Source organism: Eublepharis macularius, chromosome 11, assembly GCF_028583425.1.
Source record: "Eublepharis macularius isolate TG4126 chromosome 11, MPM_Emac_v1.0, whole genome shotgun sequence".
NCBI classification, from domain to species: Eukaryota; Metazoa; Chordata; class Lepidosauria; order Squamata; family Eublepharidae; genus Eublepharis; species Eublepharis macularius.
In genome coordinates, this window is record NC_072800.1 from 68,922,501 (window position 1) to 68,940,326 (window position 17,826).

General features: G+C 39.2%; 1 protein-coding gene across 1 annotated transcript in view; it reads left to right on the forward strand.

The window, feature by feature from the left end:
• ARMC3 (armadillo repeat containing 3) overlaps positions 1 to 17,826 on the forward strand; it is a 75,291-nt gene that overhangs the window by 29,428 nt on the left and 28,037 nt on the right. Inside the window, exons 6-10 of the mRNA XM_054991486.1 lie at positions 1 to 98; positions 1,794 to 1,988; positions 3,971 to 4,154; positions 11,463 to 11,615; positions 11,738 to 11,843. The exon at positions 1 to 98 is cut by the window's left edge and continues 78 nt beyond it. Coding sequence (XP_054847461.1) covers positions 1 to 98; positions 1,794 to 1,988; positions 3,971 to 4,154; positions 11,463 to 11,615; positions 11,738 to 11,843 — 736 coding nt within the window. The remainder of the gene's footprint in view (positions 99 to 1,793; positions 1,989 to 3,970; positions 4,155 to 11,462; positions 11,616 to 11,737; positions 11,844 to 17,826) is intronic.

The following is a 17,826-nucleotide window of genomic DNA, read 5'->3' on the forward strand; positions in this document are numbered from 1 at the left end:
TTGAGCAAGGTGGGCTAGAACCGCTTATCAGACTGCTAAACAGTCCTGATCCTGATGTTAAGAAGAATTGTGTTGAATGCATCTATAGCATGGTACAGGTGATTATTTTTTTCCATTATCAGTTACAAAGAAATGTACCTTTTCTTGCTGGTTAATCTTCACTTTGCAGTTCAAAATTAGTTATTTGTTGGGGCATGGTTCTAATTTAATTCACTCCAGATTTTTTCCTGGTACCTCACTCCGCACCCACCCCCATGATCTCAGTACTGGATGTGTAGCAAATGGCTGTGCCCCCACTCTTCCCCTGCCCCTACACACCTAACAGGTGGTTAGCATGGTCATTCCTGAACCCAAATATGTTCATCACATATTAAGCAGGAGGAAAGAATGCAGAATGACACCGTTCCCCCAACCCTGCCTAAAAGATTATTTGGGCTGTCACCCAAATAATGGCTGATGTGTGTTTTGCTGTTCTGCAATATCATTTCACATTCATGGAAGGCTAGAAGTTTAGGTTTCTTTTACATTGGGTTGGGGCAGTTTACTTAAAGATAAATCCCACTTATTCCATTGGAATTTAGTTCCAATTAAATGTATCGTCTGAGATGTAACAATCTCCATTTGCATGCACATAAAGGAAATAATCTTCAAGACTAGAATGCATAAAATCAATCTTCTCTCCATTGTGTGGAAAAATTGTTTGACCAGTGCGAAAGGAAGTTCATGAAAATGTCTGTCTTTGTGGTGTGGTTAGATTTTTTTTTTGCCTTATTCTTGCACAACACACCATGATTTTGCAGCTCTTTGTAACTCTAAGGAAAATGCTTTTGACAGCTCCTTTTCATGAGAGAAGGAGGGTTATTGTAATTGGTTACTTTCACAATCAGTGTTAATGTCACCATATGCTGGTTAGCAACAGAATAGTGCATTTGTATAGGAGTTCTTTTCAGAGACTAACAGCCTGATCCACAATCCAGTTAAGAGGAAATACTAGGATTTAAGTCGATTTAGCTACATTTACTTCAATGGACCCAAATTGGCTTAAATCCAAATACTCCAGTTGAACTGCATTGTGGATCGGGCTGTAAGTGAATCAGCTCAGTAATGAATTCAATTCACAGCTCAATCTTTTCTAGGGCATCAGAGCATGTCTTTATTCTGAATCACATTTTGCTCTTTCCCTTCTTTTGCTAGCTAGCTGTCTTTGTTGTAAGGTATCTGGACAACTGCACCTGGTGCTTGCTCAGAATGATAAAAGAAATTGAACAGCAACATGTGCAGAATGCTGTTTTTAACTTACAACTTTTTAATTTTACCATTTTAATACTGCATAGGAGCCATTCTTTTGTGGGGAGTTGTATGCTGTAAACGGTTGGAAGATATAGTAATACCGTTTTTAAATGTAATTATTTTAAAAGGGGGAGTGGAGAAAACTGGGCAGTGAAGGTGCAGTCAAATGTATAAATATCTTCAAGTTCAGATAAATTTATCAAAATTGCATTGGACTGAACTCTTCTTAAAAAAATTAATGTGATATGCCAACTTTCTTTAGCTCAGTTAATATTTTCCTCTTGAAAAGTATTTCAAGATGTAACATAAAAGTTATTCATTGAGAATATGTATTAACTTATATACAGTTGCTGAGTATCATTCTGTGAATATCTGAAGATGTTAGGAGCATAATAACTGACAACTTCAAAATAACTCATTTTAACTGTGTTTGTACTCATGTGTGTCCATTTTTCAAAACTGTTTTCCATCAGTTACCTTTCCTGCTCGGTATTTAACTGCAGGATTTTCAAAGTCGTGCTGCAGTTCGTGAACTAAATGTGATTCCTCCTTTGTTGGAACTTCTGAAGTCTGACTACCCAATTATTCAGTTGTTAGCTCTCAAAACTTTAGGTGTAATTACCATAGATAGAGAAACCAGAGTGATGTTACGAGAAAATCAAGGACTTGATCACCTTTTCAAGATACTGGAGACTAAGGTACCATTAAATTGAAAAATATAGCCGAATGTGAACCTGAATTTTAAAATGTTTGCTGTGAACATAGTCATTCTTACCTTTTTGCAAAAAATCTACTGAAAAGCATTAGTTTATTCTTTCAGGCTTTGTGAAATATAGAGGTTTAGTGGTCCAAACCAAAGATGGATCTCCCCATTGAACAGTTGGACAGTGTTATTTACCATTTGCTGGTAAAGATATGATTTGGATCAGTCTGTCCCTCCCACCCATCCCCAAATCCTCAGTTGATCAACAGTAAACATTGCCACAGCACTAACCATCTGTTCAACGGTTTGTGAAGCCCTAGACCAGCAGCAATCTAGCACCATGGATACAAGTTGAGGTGCTAAAGGCAGGCTTCTAGGATCTAGCACAGGAATCCTGGCAAATACTTTGTAATGTATGCTTTTTTAAGAAATTGTCATGCTGGTGTTATCACAAGAGATGGGCACGAAGCACAAAAAAACTGAACCATGAGGTTCGTGGTTCGTGGGTTTTCATGAACCAGGAACCGGCACGAACTGGGGTAAGTTTACGAACCAGTTCGTAGTTTGTGGGGTTTAAATGCCCCTTTCCGGCTGCTTAGCAGTGGCAGGGAAAGGGGCATTTGACAGGTTAAAGGGCCCTTTCCTGCCTTGCAAGTGGCAGGTCCCTTTAAACTATCAGCTGGCAGGCGGCAGGAGGGGATCCCCCTTCGCTGCCTGCCAGCTGATAGTTTAAAGGGACTTGCTGATTGCAAGCGGCAGGGCCCTATAAACTGCCCAGCCCAGCCCCAGCCCCACACTTACCTTGCCCTGTGGGCCTACAGCGTCCTCCCGTGAGGAGCAGGAAGGCCATTTTTGACCTCTTCTGCTGCTGTGTAGGCCCGCAGGACGGCTGCAGAGGCCGAAAACGGCCTTCCCACTCCTCAAACGGCCGCTGCTGCGGCCCTTTGAGGGGCAGGGAGGCCGTTTTCAGCAGCAGAGAATGCTGAAAATGGTCTCCTCCACCGCCCTGCAGGCCCACGTAGGGGATCCCCCCCTGCCACCTGCCAGCTGATAGTTTAAAGGGACCTGCCACTGATCGTTTAAAGTGGGGAAATAGTTTAAAGGGACCCTGGGGAAATGCCCATTTAAACTGCCCCTTTACGACCCAAACAATCCAGTAGACCAGTTCATAGAAGTTCGTGGAAACGAGCTTCCATGAACCATTGGTTTGCGAACCATGAACCAACCTGGTTCGTGCATTTTTTTGGTCATAATTCGATTCATGCCCATCTCTATTTATCACCAGCTATCAAAAATGTAATATGGAGGAAATAGTTTTAGTTTCAAAGCAAAGCATACTAGACTAGGCTATGATTGGAATGAAAGGGACCTTCTGTCTTTATAAAATAGGCATCATGTTTACTTGTCTCAAATGGAAATTGTGAAGCAAAATTAATTTTAAATCTGTTGGGAATTTTAAGATGCCGGGTTTTACAGGGTTAGTATTCAGAATCCTACTAGAAGCAGTGGAATACTTTGCCTTCTGTTTTAATTGTCTGGTAGTGCAATCCTAAACGGAGTTACTTTATACTAAACAAATTGAAATCAGTGGGCTTAGACCGAATTAACTCTGTTTAGGATTGCACTGTTAAAGAGAACAATAGCACATTTTGTAGTCTTAACAGAAGCTTATGAACGTATTTTTAAAGAGAGGCCCTGTGAATGACATATTTTGTATCCTAAATATGGTCATGTAGGTACTAACTTACCTGAAAGGAGAACTCTTTGAGGGAAGATACTGTTATTAATTAACTAGAAATGTTTAATACATTTGTTTATTCATTCATATGTATTAGTTTCTGTGTGAGTCTGTGTCTTAGTTATTCATTGTGTTTATTTTCATCTTATTTGGAAAATTAATAAAAAAAATTTTTAATGGAAGCAGCTGTTTTTGTACTTTGAAAGTTCTTTCTCATCTTCATTACATAATTGTTTAAGGAATTTAATGATCTACATGTGGAAGCCCTTGGAGTGGTGGCAAACTGTCTTGAGGATGTGGATACTGTGCAATTGATTCAGGAGACAGGGGGTCTCAGAAAACTACTTGCTTTCACTGAAGTTTCCACACTTACTGATTTTCAGAAGAATGCAGCAAAAGCAATTGCTAAATCAGCTTATGATGGTACGTCACTTCTGAAATTCGTATTGCATTTCTTAAGAAAAATCTTCAGAGCATGTTTATGGCAACTCGGAGGTTCATTTTGATGATTAAAGGTATGCATTGGAATGTAAGCGTTGATGGGGAGCTATTTGATAGCTGTGCCTTTTTGGAGGGCAACCTGAATCAGTTCAAATTCCTGCTAATTCTGTGGGCTACATTCAGATGGCACAGACAAATAGAAGTTTTTACATGTTGGAGAAGCACATGAACACAGCTCATGTCACTACTCCCCTCATGCTTGATGTTCCAGGTCCTGGTTTGGGAAGCTTTGAATCCAGCTCCATATTGTCTGTGAGGTCCATAGGGGGGTGCCTGGACATTGGAATTTGTCCCCTCACTTCTCAAATCAGGGTTGTGAAGGTGGGGGGGAATCAAACCACTTTACCCAGGCATCTGTATTTGGATGTCACAGTGAACCACAGCTTGATTTAAGGCTTCCCAAACCTGGGAATGTTAATTGTGCTCTGTGCATAATGCGTAAAAGGAACGGGATGGAACAAAATGAGTGTTCTGTGGTAACTTCTGGGGCAGCACCCCTAGTTGGGAGTGTGGGAAGTGGCTGAGAGACCCTTCCAGGCTTGTGGGGTAAGAAAAATAAAGGACTTGGGCTATCACCAGCCATAGATTGACTTTGAGGAAAGGGGCTACTGTACATCTTTTTATGCTCAGCCAGGCCTTTGAATGACCGAGGAGCTGTAAACAAAGAAATGTCTGAATAAAGAAAACTTAGAAGGAAAGTCAACCCTTTCCTTCCTTGAGGTGCTGATGCTGTTTAGGGGCATGGCTGGATGCTCGAAGAAATGTAGTGGTACTTATTCCAGATAAAAGAAAGGAGTTTATTTAACAACAGCATTTGATTTATATACCGCCCTTCAGGACAACTTAATGCCACACTCAAAGCGGTTTACAAAGTGTGTTATTATTATCCTCTCAACAATCACCCTGTGAGTTGGGTGGGCATGAGAGAGCTCTGAGAGAGCTGTGACTGACCCAAGATCACCCAGCTGGCTTCAAGTGGAGGAGGGGGAAATCAAACCCAGTTCTTCAAATTAGAGTCCTGACTCTTTTAACCACTACACCAAAATGGCTTTAGAGACTGAAGTTACAAAGGCACAGGTGAGGTTTGGAATAAGTTTAATTCAAAATGTGAAGACCAAGGGGCATGGGTTAACTCAAGGCAAAGAGAAATAAAATCAGAGTAGCTACACATGTCTCCTAGCCTAAATTGCAATACCTTGAAGCTAGTGGAATAAACACTGTGTTCCATCATCTTCCGTTCTCCTTCAGCAAGATGAAACAGTACAGCACAGAACCGAAGAAAAGACAAAGAGACAATGGTTAGGTGGCCATTTTCAGTGGAAAGATGGTGGGGTCCTCCTCCCATTAAGAGACAGGTTGTTTTTAATGGCCAATCTAGAGGTGCTGGGTGTTCAGTTTAGCTGGCCCAGGCTACTGTGCTTCTCTGTTCAATCTACCTATGCACTGAGTCCTCCAGGGGTTTGGTGATACCTATGAACAGTTGCGTTTTAGATGCAGAAGAAAGGGTCTTGCACTACAGCAGGTAAACACAAACCACAAACTATGTTTGTGCTCATCATAGACAAACCTCTGTTTGTTCATGATGATGGAATGCAGTCTATGATTCTGAGGTGCAATTTTTTAAAATGGGGTTAAAGATAAATACCATTTAGGGATTTAGACTAGGAGACAAGTCCCTTTGCTCCTGTATTTCCGCCTGCCTTCTTGGATGTGAGGGCGATCTGGCTGCGACATCTGTCACCCCATTGATCACCAGGGTTGATCTGGCTGGCTAGGCGGGTGTCCCCTTCCTCCCTCACCACTCCATGTGCATCCCTCCCAAAGCTGCGCGCTCGGTGGAAGAGGATGACCATCCCAGATAGAAGGAGTGCCTGCCTTCTCAGGCCCTAGGACCACCCAAACCCTGAGAATTTTGTACACCTATTCCCCCAAGTCTTGACAGTCCTGCCTGCAGTCAGGTGCTTGCTAAAATGTTGCCACTCCATCCATTTGTAAATGCAGCATGTAAGAAAAATCTTTCCGAAGACGATGGTATCTCAAACCTTTATTTTGTATTTTTTTTCTTTTAATTGCACGCATATGATCTCAAGATTGTTTACATTAAATATTTTCATTCCCAGTGATTCATTCAAAGAACAATAACAGAGTTGACTCCTCATCATGACTCTAAAATGTGCCATGTAAATCTTAGGCTGCTAGGATGCAGAATTTTTTCTTGCAAAGGTATAACAGGCTTTAAAATAATATTACATTACTACCTCCAGTGGATTAATTACTTAATTTTTAAAAATAATTCGGAGTTTTATAATTCTTTGTTTATATAAACAATGGAATAGAATGCTTTTGTAAAAATTTCACCATGTCATTGTGAAGTACGCTGGCTGGATACTCGTAGCTTGCAATCGGCAAGACAGCGCTGTTTAAATAGGTCTAAAAATTCCAACCATATAGTGATTTGTCAAGTTGCAATCAAGGAACAGCAGTAACATATGACAACACAATGTAATAATATCAAGAATAATGCACTTCTTGTTGTCCATTAATAGGATTCTGACAGTGCAATTCTAAGCAGAGTTCCTCCAGTCTAAGCCCATTGGAACTGATGGACTTAGACTGGAGTAACTCCGCTTAGGTTTGCACTGCGAACCCCTCAAGGGTTTTTGGTGATACAAGCCATGACAGACTTCTTAGATTTTGTTTCCAACATCTATGCACTATTAGCTATTTCTAACAACTCTAGAATTATTACTTTAATTTATGAATATTCATAATCAGTTTCTAAGACTGAAAAGCTTATTTCTTACCATATCTTATTTTTTCAGTATTTTACTTACATTTCACATTTAAGTCCTACTTGCTAATCCTATCTCATATCTATGAAACTTAATAGGAAGGCTAGGGCTTCTGATGCCCCTTGGCTAGTCCCCCCCAGATTGTAAGGTGGACTTTCCTAGACAGGCCAATCTGATAAATCCATTTAACCTTTCAAATGTGATAGAAATACCATTTTTAAATGACACCTAGCTTTTGATTTGTGCTTGTAAAAGTTTTATTGTTCTTTTTATATTCTTTCTGTTGTTCATGTTTTTTTCTTTAACACTTGCTTTATAATGTTTGTATGACTTTGGACCAGAGCTATTTGGACCATTTTCACCTGTACAAATTTGCCCATCAGTTAAGATAATCTAAAGTGGCTCTTTGCTGGGAGCCTGTGTCTTCATGTGGGTGAGGCTTCCTCTGTGGTCCGGCTCCCCTTATGGAGCTGCTTCGCCAGAGTCACTCACCTGATGCCTTCTTATTTGGTCTTTAGGCACCGTGAGAAGGTCTCTTACTTACCAAGGCTTTTGACTGATTGCACTATTTATATCAGGGGACCTCCAATGTGATATCTGTTGGGAGAGTAGCAATTAAAGCAGTGGTAGTCACATAGTACTGGTTAAAAGGTTAAAAAGGATTTATTTAAGAACTACATATTTGAGAGTAAAGAGGAGAGATAGATGCTGTCTATCTGACTACATCTTAGAGAGAGAGAGAGATCAGGAGAGAGAAGGAGGAAATTGTCCTATTTAGCCCAATAGGAGACAAGACAAGGAAATGACCTTTAGGAGATAAGAGAGGTGCTGCCCTCACTATCCTAACTAACTGATCCTAGCTGCCCACTGTGTGGAAGGGTCTTCTTCTCTTCCTCCTTCTTGTACACTAGACATTGCTATTTCCAACAATATCCACCAAGTGTTTTTAGAAAATGGGCGAGGCCAAGTGGGGCTGTCGCCCAGCGAGGCTTCTAATTGGCCATTGGAGATTTGATTGGCTGTGCAGATTTTTAAGCTTTGGCACCACAACACAAGGATCATCATTGTGTGACTGCAGGTAAGCTGCAGAAGCCATTTCATGACTGGCTACACCTTCTGTGACAAGCATTTTGTGGCTGCTCCCACCACGCTGTGATAGAATTTTATAGGTGACCATGGGCTCAAAAAGGTGGGGTACACCTAATTTATATGTTGTTACTCCTCAAGAAGCCCCTTATACATAAAAAGACTAATATGCCACCTTTCTCCCTGATGGCAAATGTTGATTAAGTGGGGAGTCAGCGATAGGCAAAGTATGATATGAAGTTTATTTCTCTTCTTAAAATATGTAGGCTTGACTTATGGGAGTAAAAAGAAAAGTCTAGTATAGTACTTTGTAACTCTAAGCTGCAGTCTTAATCATACTTAGGTGAAAGTAAATGCTTTCCAATAAATGCATTTAGGATCAGGCTGTGGATTACATTGTTGATTTGTCTTAAAATTTGTTGTAGTCTCACAGTAGTTTGTCCTTTCTGGGTTTGGCAAACAATGTTTTATTTTGAGTATTCTTCTAGGAGAGCCGAGAAATGATGATGGTTAATTTTATTTCCCTGCATTGAAATGAAAAATGGTGTGTCTGTGGTTATTGGAACAGTCATCCTCACACTGAGATTAGATTTTTTTTAAAAAATAGTCCTTTCAGCAGCTGCTACAGGATTTATCCTTTTGGGATGCAGTGATATTAAGAATTTTAAAAATGTGTTTTGCCTTTCCAGAAAATACCAGTTCCTTTTTTTTCTCCTCCTGGCTGACTTGATAACAACATGGTTTCAGCTTTTTCATGACTAGATCTGACACCTCTCCTGTAATAGTCAAATATTGGGTGGGCAGGTCTTGTTGGAAGTTCTCACGTTGGAGTATAATTGGCCTCCTGCAGAAGGTTCTGACATCAGAACTTCCGTTGTGATTCCAGTATTGGCAGATGTGCAGCCCATTCCTTTCCATATTTGCTCAGCAGTAAATTCAATATGAGTCCAGTGGGAGCCACTTTGGAGCACAGCACTGTATGATCATTTGAACCAATATTGTTCGATCAGTGTCTTTATTACAAAATGAAATGTGTTCCATTTGGCTTTCAAATGGTTTTCATTATTTTTCTTCCAACAGTTAAAGCAAATGTTAGTGTTATGTCCTCTTTCTTTACAGTGTATATTTTCAGTATAAAATATCATTTATTATCACTGCTGTTTAGAAGAAAAGAGGAACACTTTTATTCCAGGTACCAAGGAACAAATAACATGGTATGAAAAACAAATTGCTGAAGTATAAAGACCCTCTAGAGACCATTACCAGGGATTACTGACATGTTTGGCCAGCATCAAACCAGAGGCAAAGTCCATTATGTGTCAAACCAACTGGTAATCCCAGTTAATTCCATCTCTAGAGTGTTTGGAGTTACATACCATTGATGTGGCAAAACTCATTTCTACATTTCCTTAATATTCTCCCAAAGCCATTTGACATGTAGAAAACAACTAAAAGAGCTATCTTGAAAAGAGAAACAGCTAGGCAATCTGAGAATGAGCTCTGTTTGAAATCAAATTTTGCTATTAATGTTCAGAACATTTAATCAACATATACCCCACATATGTTCCCATCTTGAATCTTTGCTGTACACGGATTTTTCCTTAGAGTCTTACTTTATTCATTTTTATTTATTAAAATACTTACACCCCATCTTTTCTCTTGCCTCAGTTACACTAATTATATAAAAGTATGAAGTAAAACACAGTCAGAGAGCAGGATGGTTTAATTTGTATATAAAAATACTTTTAAAGGGATATGCTCCCTTTCTAAATTAAGTATTAGATTAAATATAAGTTCTGATTCTTTTAGCTACTTATCATTGGAATGTACTAGTTAATTTTTCTTTGAATCCGTACTCCAGAAATAGAAGTGAAAGGGAGCAGCAGCAATCTATAAAACACTGCCAGAGTGGACTGCATTACTTTGGACAACTTAATAAAACACATTCTGGAATATTTCATTGGTGTCCCTACCTGTGTGCTGTCCTATTTGTGCACTAATTTTATGGGGTGACTGAAAGATAGATTTGATATGTTGTAACTATCAGTCATGCACTGTGGGCATGACTTTATTATGGACATCTAGGTGTATACTGCAGTGGTGTCAAATTGTGGAGCGTCCACACATCACTGCTTGGCCTCTGGCTGCAGAATCTGAGCGGGTCTAAGTGGACAAATTCTGGGAGACCTAGTTTCCCTAGAGCACCAGGTGGCTGGACAAGAGGCCACTAATGAGTGCCTGTAAATTTGGTGGCCTCATTATTGAAGTGGAGAGGAAGTGTGACCTTGTTGGGATTTATTTATTTACTGCCTTTCTCCAGAATGGGAACTCACAATGGTTTACATCATTAGCTGCTCCTCTGTTTTATCTTCACTACATCCCTGTGAGGTAGATTACATTGGAAGGGTGTGACTGGTCCAAGGTCACTCAGCAAGCACAGAAGAGTGGGGATTTGAATTTGGCTCCCGGATCCTTTCCAACACCATAACCACTATACACAGTGGAAACACTAGAAAAGAGCAAGAATCCAGTCGCACCTATAAGATAACAAAATTTGTGGTAGGGTATGAACTTTTGTGAGTCACAGCTCACTTCTTCAGATACCTGTACTCCAGAACACTGTGTATAGTGCCTGAGCTCCTTGAAGGATGGATGGAACATAAAAGTAAGGAATTTATTGGGAAAATGTATGGTACCTTATTATTAGTCTATTCCTATTAACTGCAAGTCATAATTTATTTTTGTATGATATTTTATTGAGGTCTCGGAGGTGTGCAGAAGTCCATGGTAACTCTTGACAGTTTTGCTTAAGGTAATGAAATGAGGCATGGACCACATTTTTAACTTACCGCTCACTACAGCTAGTCTGAGGATTAATTTGATTTGTACAGCAACTGTCAAGTACGTAGCATCTTTGCTGGGAAAGTGACCTTTTAATTTTCATGGACACGGCTCCTATTAGCACTAATTGAGGAAAGGCATTATGCCCTAGTGAGGATAGATTGGGGAAGCAAGGGGGAGGCATGTGTGCATCCCTGATTCTACATGAAATGAGTGCTGCTTTTTTTTCCCAGGGAGACTTAATCTGTAATGTTGTTCGCTCACTTTTGCATAAAGCTGGCAGTTGGAATGCATCCCTTTGACCACCTCCAAAGACTTGCATACTTCTGCAAATTTTATTAAGCTTGCTTAGGATTTTTAATAAAGTGTACATGTGCATTACGTCTTTATGCTGCATTGGGCAAAGGCAAAAAATGCTAGCACCATCATCTGTATGGAAACTTGACTTCTTCTTTTATCTTTAACCTATTTGCCGTAATTTATTGTATATTGTTGTTCTTTTTATATGCAGCTGAAAATAGAAAAATCCTGCATGAAGAAGAAGTTGAAAAATGTCTTGTTACCCTTTTGGGAACAGATAATGAAGGAACTAAAATAGCTGCTTCTCAAGCAATCTCTGCTATGTGTGAGAATTTAGCCAGCAAACAAACCACTGGAACTCTTGGTAAGTCAGTTATGGAGGAGGGTGGAACCATGATCTGTAAACAGTTACGTTCTGTTTACTAGTCTGCTGTTTTACTTTAGCTAATTTGAAACTGCATATGTACCATTATTTCCCCTCCAAAGGAATTCCCCAGCTAGTTCAGTTGCTAAGCAGCGACAATGAAGAGGTAAAGGAAGCGGCCGCTACAGCTCTAGTTAATCTGACAACAGCCCATCTTGGCAATGCAAGGTGAGTGCAAGATGAATGGCAGATTGTTGGACACCTTAGTCAAGAAATATCTTCACTGTGCAATTTCTAGGTGTTCTGGCTCATTACCCTGGTGCTTCTGTTTGCTCTAGATCTCACTTCGTGAGTTGGAGCCTAGAATCATTTCCCACTATTGGAAAAGGAGGGGTGATGTTTGCTGATTCCCCCTTTTCATTCTCCTTTCATGCTATGTCTCCCCCTACAAAAGAATGTTGGGGAGCTAAGTCAGAAGAAGAGAAGGCAAGAAAATAGTATTTTGCTGATCGAAGTGCCTTTTGTTATCAGAAAATGTTTGGATATAACCAAATTAATCAATCATTGTTAAAGTTTTACCATACTGTTTGCATTACTATGAATATGTGAAGCCAGTAAAACACGAGTAGAGGACAGTACAGCTAATAAGAGCCATAGATTTCTGTATTGGTTGACACGATACTGAATTTGGACTAGAACATGGATAATTTTGTCTGAGGAACTGATAGCAACTGTTGCAATGGGCCAATCAACAGATCAGGATTTAAGTATTCAGCATTTATTTATTTTAAAGCTTTTTACCCTGCATTCGTAGCCAGAGGTCCACAAGGCAACTTACAATCAAATCTAAAAAGTACAATACAGCAAAAATATTATAATTTAATAATAATTTAACTCCTCAGAAAGTATGACTAACAAACTCATGAGTTACAAAACAATTTTCAAAGCAGTGCAAATGAAAAGTAATACTGTAAAGGTTTTCAATAGCGGTATCAGTGAGGAGGTATCTTAAAAAATTGCAGTTTACACACTCGCCCTGCATTCCTGAATATGCTTTTAAGCCCATTGACCTCCATGGACTTGTAACTCTGCTTAGGATTGCACTATTAATTGCAAATTAAAGCTGTGTAAAAATAATAGGAGAGTAATATAAATAGCAGTAACTTGTTTAGCAGTGGTGGAGCATTTGAATGATTAAGCATTCGTTGAGTTTGTTGAGACAAACTGTAAGCATATGTATGCGCATATGTTTCCTTTTTTTTATTCTTCCATTTATTTTCACTGGCAAGTTGGTTGTAACAATTGAGCTCGCTTATTCAGAAATAAATCCATATGCGATTTACATGAATAAATGAGCAAGGTGGTTCAAAAATTAAAGGACATAAAGCAATGACATTTGCAAAAAGTTTCATGGAGTATCTCAAATAATAAATAAAATGGAGAAAAAGATTGGCTCATAGATATTCCATGAAGAGAAAGAGATGTATTTCATCAGATTCATTTTATGTCACAAAATTATTCACTTGGCTCTAATAGCCACTGACATTAATTTAACATTACCAGATGAAACATCATTCATCATGTATAGACATTGTTCTGCCTGCTATTCTTTTCCTTGAAAGAATGCCTTGGATATTGACTCTGATACTCCTTTCTTGCAGCTCTTCAGTTAATGTCAATTGTAGCTTGGCTCCCTTGTAAAGAACTAGCTATTGGCCTCTGGGGCCCAGCCCTGCAGGAATTGCTTTGCTGTTCTCTGTTCTGCTCTCAAGGTGAAAAGCAATCGCAAAACTGATTAGTGGAACCCTTTGAGGCTTTTCCTGTACAAGCTGACTCTAAAGGCAGTATAGTTGCTCTCTTGGACCCCTTTCACAACCCATTTAGAAGAAGTTGATGAATCTGGTCCTATGTTCCAATGATGGACTGGGTCTTGGTGTCCTGAGCGCATCCACCTTATATTGTAGAAGGTTATTGTTGTTACAGTACACCTCTGCGTTTTGAGAGGGGGGGGACAAGCCGAGATGAGCAAAAGCACATAAACATGGGGGAGTGTTGGAGGAAATCAGTAAAAAGATATTGAACCTGGCCATCCGTCACAATTGCAAAACAACTTTCAGGAGGGGGTTAATGGAGAACTTCCCCTGGTCAGACACCCATTAATTCTCTCTGTGGGTTACCTGCTTCCTGAACTATAGGCTACAGGTATTGTATACAAAGAAACCTAAGATCCTGGGGAAATCATTAATTGCATATTTCCCCATTAGCTTAATTGTGCGGTCATCATGGAATACAACACTTTCTTTCAGTTGAGTCTTTGAATTTGTGAGACTCTCTGAATTATTTTCTCTCACAAACCTGCAGCTTAAGCGTCGTCTCCCAACAAAGGAGGAAAGGAGGGAAGTGAGATCCTTTCCCCTGTTTCACACATGCACCATGTCTATGTTTGAGAAGAAATGGACTGGCCTAGAACCACCAATTAATATATTGAACGTCTTTAGATGATAGTAGAAACTGCTAAGGAATTGTGCTGTGACCAAGAGACCATGCTGGCCATATAACATCTTAGGCACACATGGCCAAAGGATTGTGGTAACTGGTAACAATCATCACGTGTGGTTCAGGGTCAGTCCACATGCAGCAGGATGTCAGCATAAAGCTATTGTGTTTCCATACCTAGCACAATTCCAATATGCTCTAATATCTAACTACCACTCTGTCATATAGGCTAAAGGAGGTTAACATGAGTAGTTTATTCACGCAGCCACTGGAAAACTGATGTAAAGAGATCATCAGAGCTCTTGAGGCCGGAATTGCCATACAAGCTGCAATTGTAAAAACAGTTTCCTGGGAGTAGTCCTCACTGAAAAAAAGTTGGCCTTACTTCTGGGTAGACCTGCTTAGGTTGCTCCCATAATTATGTAAAGGATTAGCTACAAAATAATGATTTGGAAAGGATGCATTTCACACCAAGATGATAAATGTGTATTTTTAATGAAATGCTTTATATATAGCATGTTTTACTTGGAACCACTCTGCCCTGGAATAATAGAGCTGTGATATAGCTTTATAATATTGCAAATTTGCTGTTAAAATGACATTTGGGATATTCTACTCTTGACTGGGAACACTGAGAATATAATCATTTTATTATAAGCATATTAGATCTTTTATCCAGTAAGACTGTATTCTTAATATCAAACCATAGAGCCACCAGAAACCTATAAATCTTTTATGACAAGAACATATAGTAGCTAACTTAATTAAGGAAGACTGATTATTTTTTATTGCAAATCATTTTGATGGGTCACCAACCTACTTGACCGCAATATATGATCTTGTTAGAAGTACATATGCACACTAGTCAGAGCAATACATTTTTATTCAACAGGCCTGAATGGTCTCTTTCAGAGTATAAAACTCATATAATGGGCTATAAATGGTCTTTATGGCATTCAGACATGTTGGAAAGGATGTGTCATTAAAAAAAAGAGTTAAATTATTAATCTAGTTTTGAAGTGTGCTTTTCTGATCTACCCCACAGGGATGGTAGTTTCAGAACAGGCAAAAGAAAGTATTTCTTCACGCAATGCAAAATTCACTGCTAAAGGAGGGAGTGATGATCAATAGTTTAGAAGGATTTAAAAAGGGATTAGACAAATTCATGGATGTCAAGTGGTCCATCAGTAACTCAGATAGTTAAATGGGACCTCTGTATTCAAAGACAACTTACCTCTGAATATAAATGTATGTTTAATGTACAACACAAGATACAACTTGTGGTCCTAGAGCATAGTGTAAGGATACCTGATGTAGCAACTTTAGCCCTGTCCCGTTATTCCAATTTTGGTGATCCACTACGTAAAAAGAGATTGTGCTATGCGCAATCTTCTTAAAATATGCAGTCCCCATTTTGTACGTACAAGGGAACTTGTGTATTTCCCAAGCTTTGGTGCAGGTGATCAAAAACCCAAACTTTTGAAAACACATGCTGCCGTGTACTGAAGTGGGAAAATACATGTGCTGTCCTGTTCACACAAAATGATGACAGCACATATCAACAGGATCACACGTAGCACAATCTCCCCTTACATGAAGTCAGACCACCAACATTAATGCCTGAACAGGGCTTCTGCAAAATGGGCCTGGGCCTGATCGTTTCTGACATGGGAGACCTGTGAGTTCTGTGTAAGATACTCTACCTTAAGATTCATGATGGAAGAAATACTGGATACAAATATAATACAGAAACAAAGTTGCTACACACAGGCCAGGTCAGTTATTCAAGAGAAGAGTCATAACCAGATTTTTTCAAAGAACGTTGGGCCAGATTTACAACCCGCAAAATTAAAAGCAGATTTTTTCAGACAAGCAAGTGGAATAGCAGCAAGGCTCAGTAACACATTCCAAGCTGGACTCTTGAGGAGACACTGTCACTACTCCAGAGCCCATATGTTTCTCTCCAGCAGTCTGAACTCTGTGTTGGTTCATTCCCCATCAATCCAATTATGAAATAATCAAAGCTATACCAGGTCTTCAAGGTACATTTTCAGATCACTGGTTTAATAGGCAGGTCACTACTCTGCCTGGCTGGTAGTAATTTATGGCAGCACTGCCATCTATTGGTCATTGTGCCATTCTTCCCCCCCCCCAGTTCCTCATTTCATTGAGGGGGGAGGGTCATGTGTTACCTTTTATGAATACAAAATATACCCAAGTGTTATACAAGCAATTAAATGTAAAATGAGGAAAGCAGTTGCATTATTAGCACTATTTATATTTTAACAGGCTCCAAAACTTTGCTGGCAGAAACAGCTATTATGAAATGAAGATTAATGTTATACATGGTTTAAATTATCACCATAAATATGTATTATTTCTGTTGACAAGTTACCCCTGCTTATTCTTCACTGTATGGCATTTGCCAGCATAGTTGTATATTCATTTGATTGGTTGTGTCATTTTTTTTAAAAAAAGAAAAAAATAATTTAACTTAATGTTTTAGAAGCAGAAGCCATCACAAAGTGATTAAGGTTTAATTGATTTGACCTAGTTACTAACTTTTTTAAAAATGACTATTTGTAAACTAATGGCCCGTGAGGGAATGGAAAAATTTCTCTTCCAACATTCTCAAGGGCTCGAGCAGGCTCATGTCCTCCAGTCCACTTTAGCAGACTCTTCCGTTCCACATTGCATGCCTTTTGGGCATGCTCATTCCTCATCAGGCTATTTTTGAGAGGCTTTCTCCCCCTTTTGGTATCTTTCCCCATGTGTGTAGACTCACTGACTTCAATTTATTTATTTATTTAATCTTATTTATATTCCGCCCTCCCCACAAGCAGGCTCAGGGCGGATAACAGCATTAAAAACATTTAAAACATTTCATTAAACATTATCATAAAACATTAAAAGCATTGTATAAAGATATTAAAAATAGCAGCACTCTTTTTTTTTTAGTGGCGATTACAGAAAGTGCAGCAGTGCAATTGAAACATGGCAGCAGCTTCAGAACAGTGGTGGGCAGCTCTCATAGGGAGGGGAGTAGATGGGCTTAGAAGGGCATAATTCCATTTTGGATTGCACTGTGTCTCTGTTAGATGAGTATATCTACTTTCTCTTGCTTTTCTTTCTGCACAAATCTCATTCTTGAACACGATTCCACATACTCTTCCTCTAACATCTTTTTGTGATTAAAATGAAGCCTAAGTGTGTTTTACTGGATTTGTTCACCTTCATCTCTTGCTAGCTTTGGCTGCTTCCACATGGGGAGTTTTCCCTGCATGGAAAGCAGGAAACCCCCATAGCCAAGAGGAAAGAGTCTAGACAAGATTCTTCAGCCATTCCATGAATTACATTGGTCCTGAAGACATTAGTCATCAGATATCCCGGAATGCACTCAAGAGATTTCAAGAAATGTTTTATGAGTGCCATCACCCAAGTATAGGCACTAAAAAGTAAATTTAGGTCTTCTCTTATAAGCAAGACCACAGGTGGCATCCTGCTTGCAGAAATTCACCAAAATGGGGTGTGTGTGTGCGTTATCGCAAACAATATTGTTTAAAGATTCGTACATAAGTATTTTTGTACAAAAGTGCAAATAACTCATATATTTACTAAATACATTGCAAATGTTCCTCTGAGTCCTATTTAAAAGAAGATTAGAGCTCATTTATGATAGCACAAATGCTCTTCATAGTTTAATTGTGCTTAAATA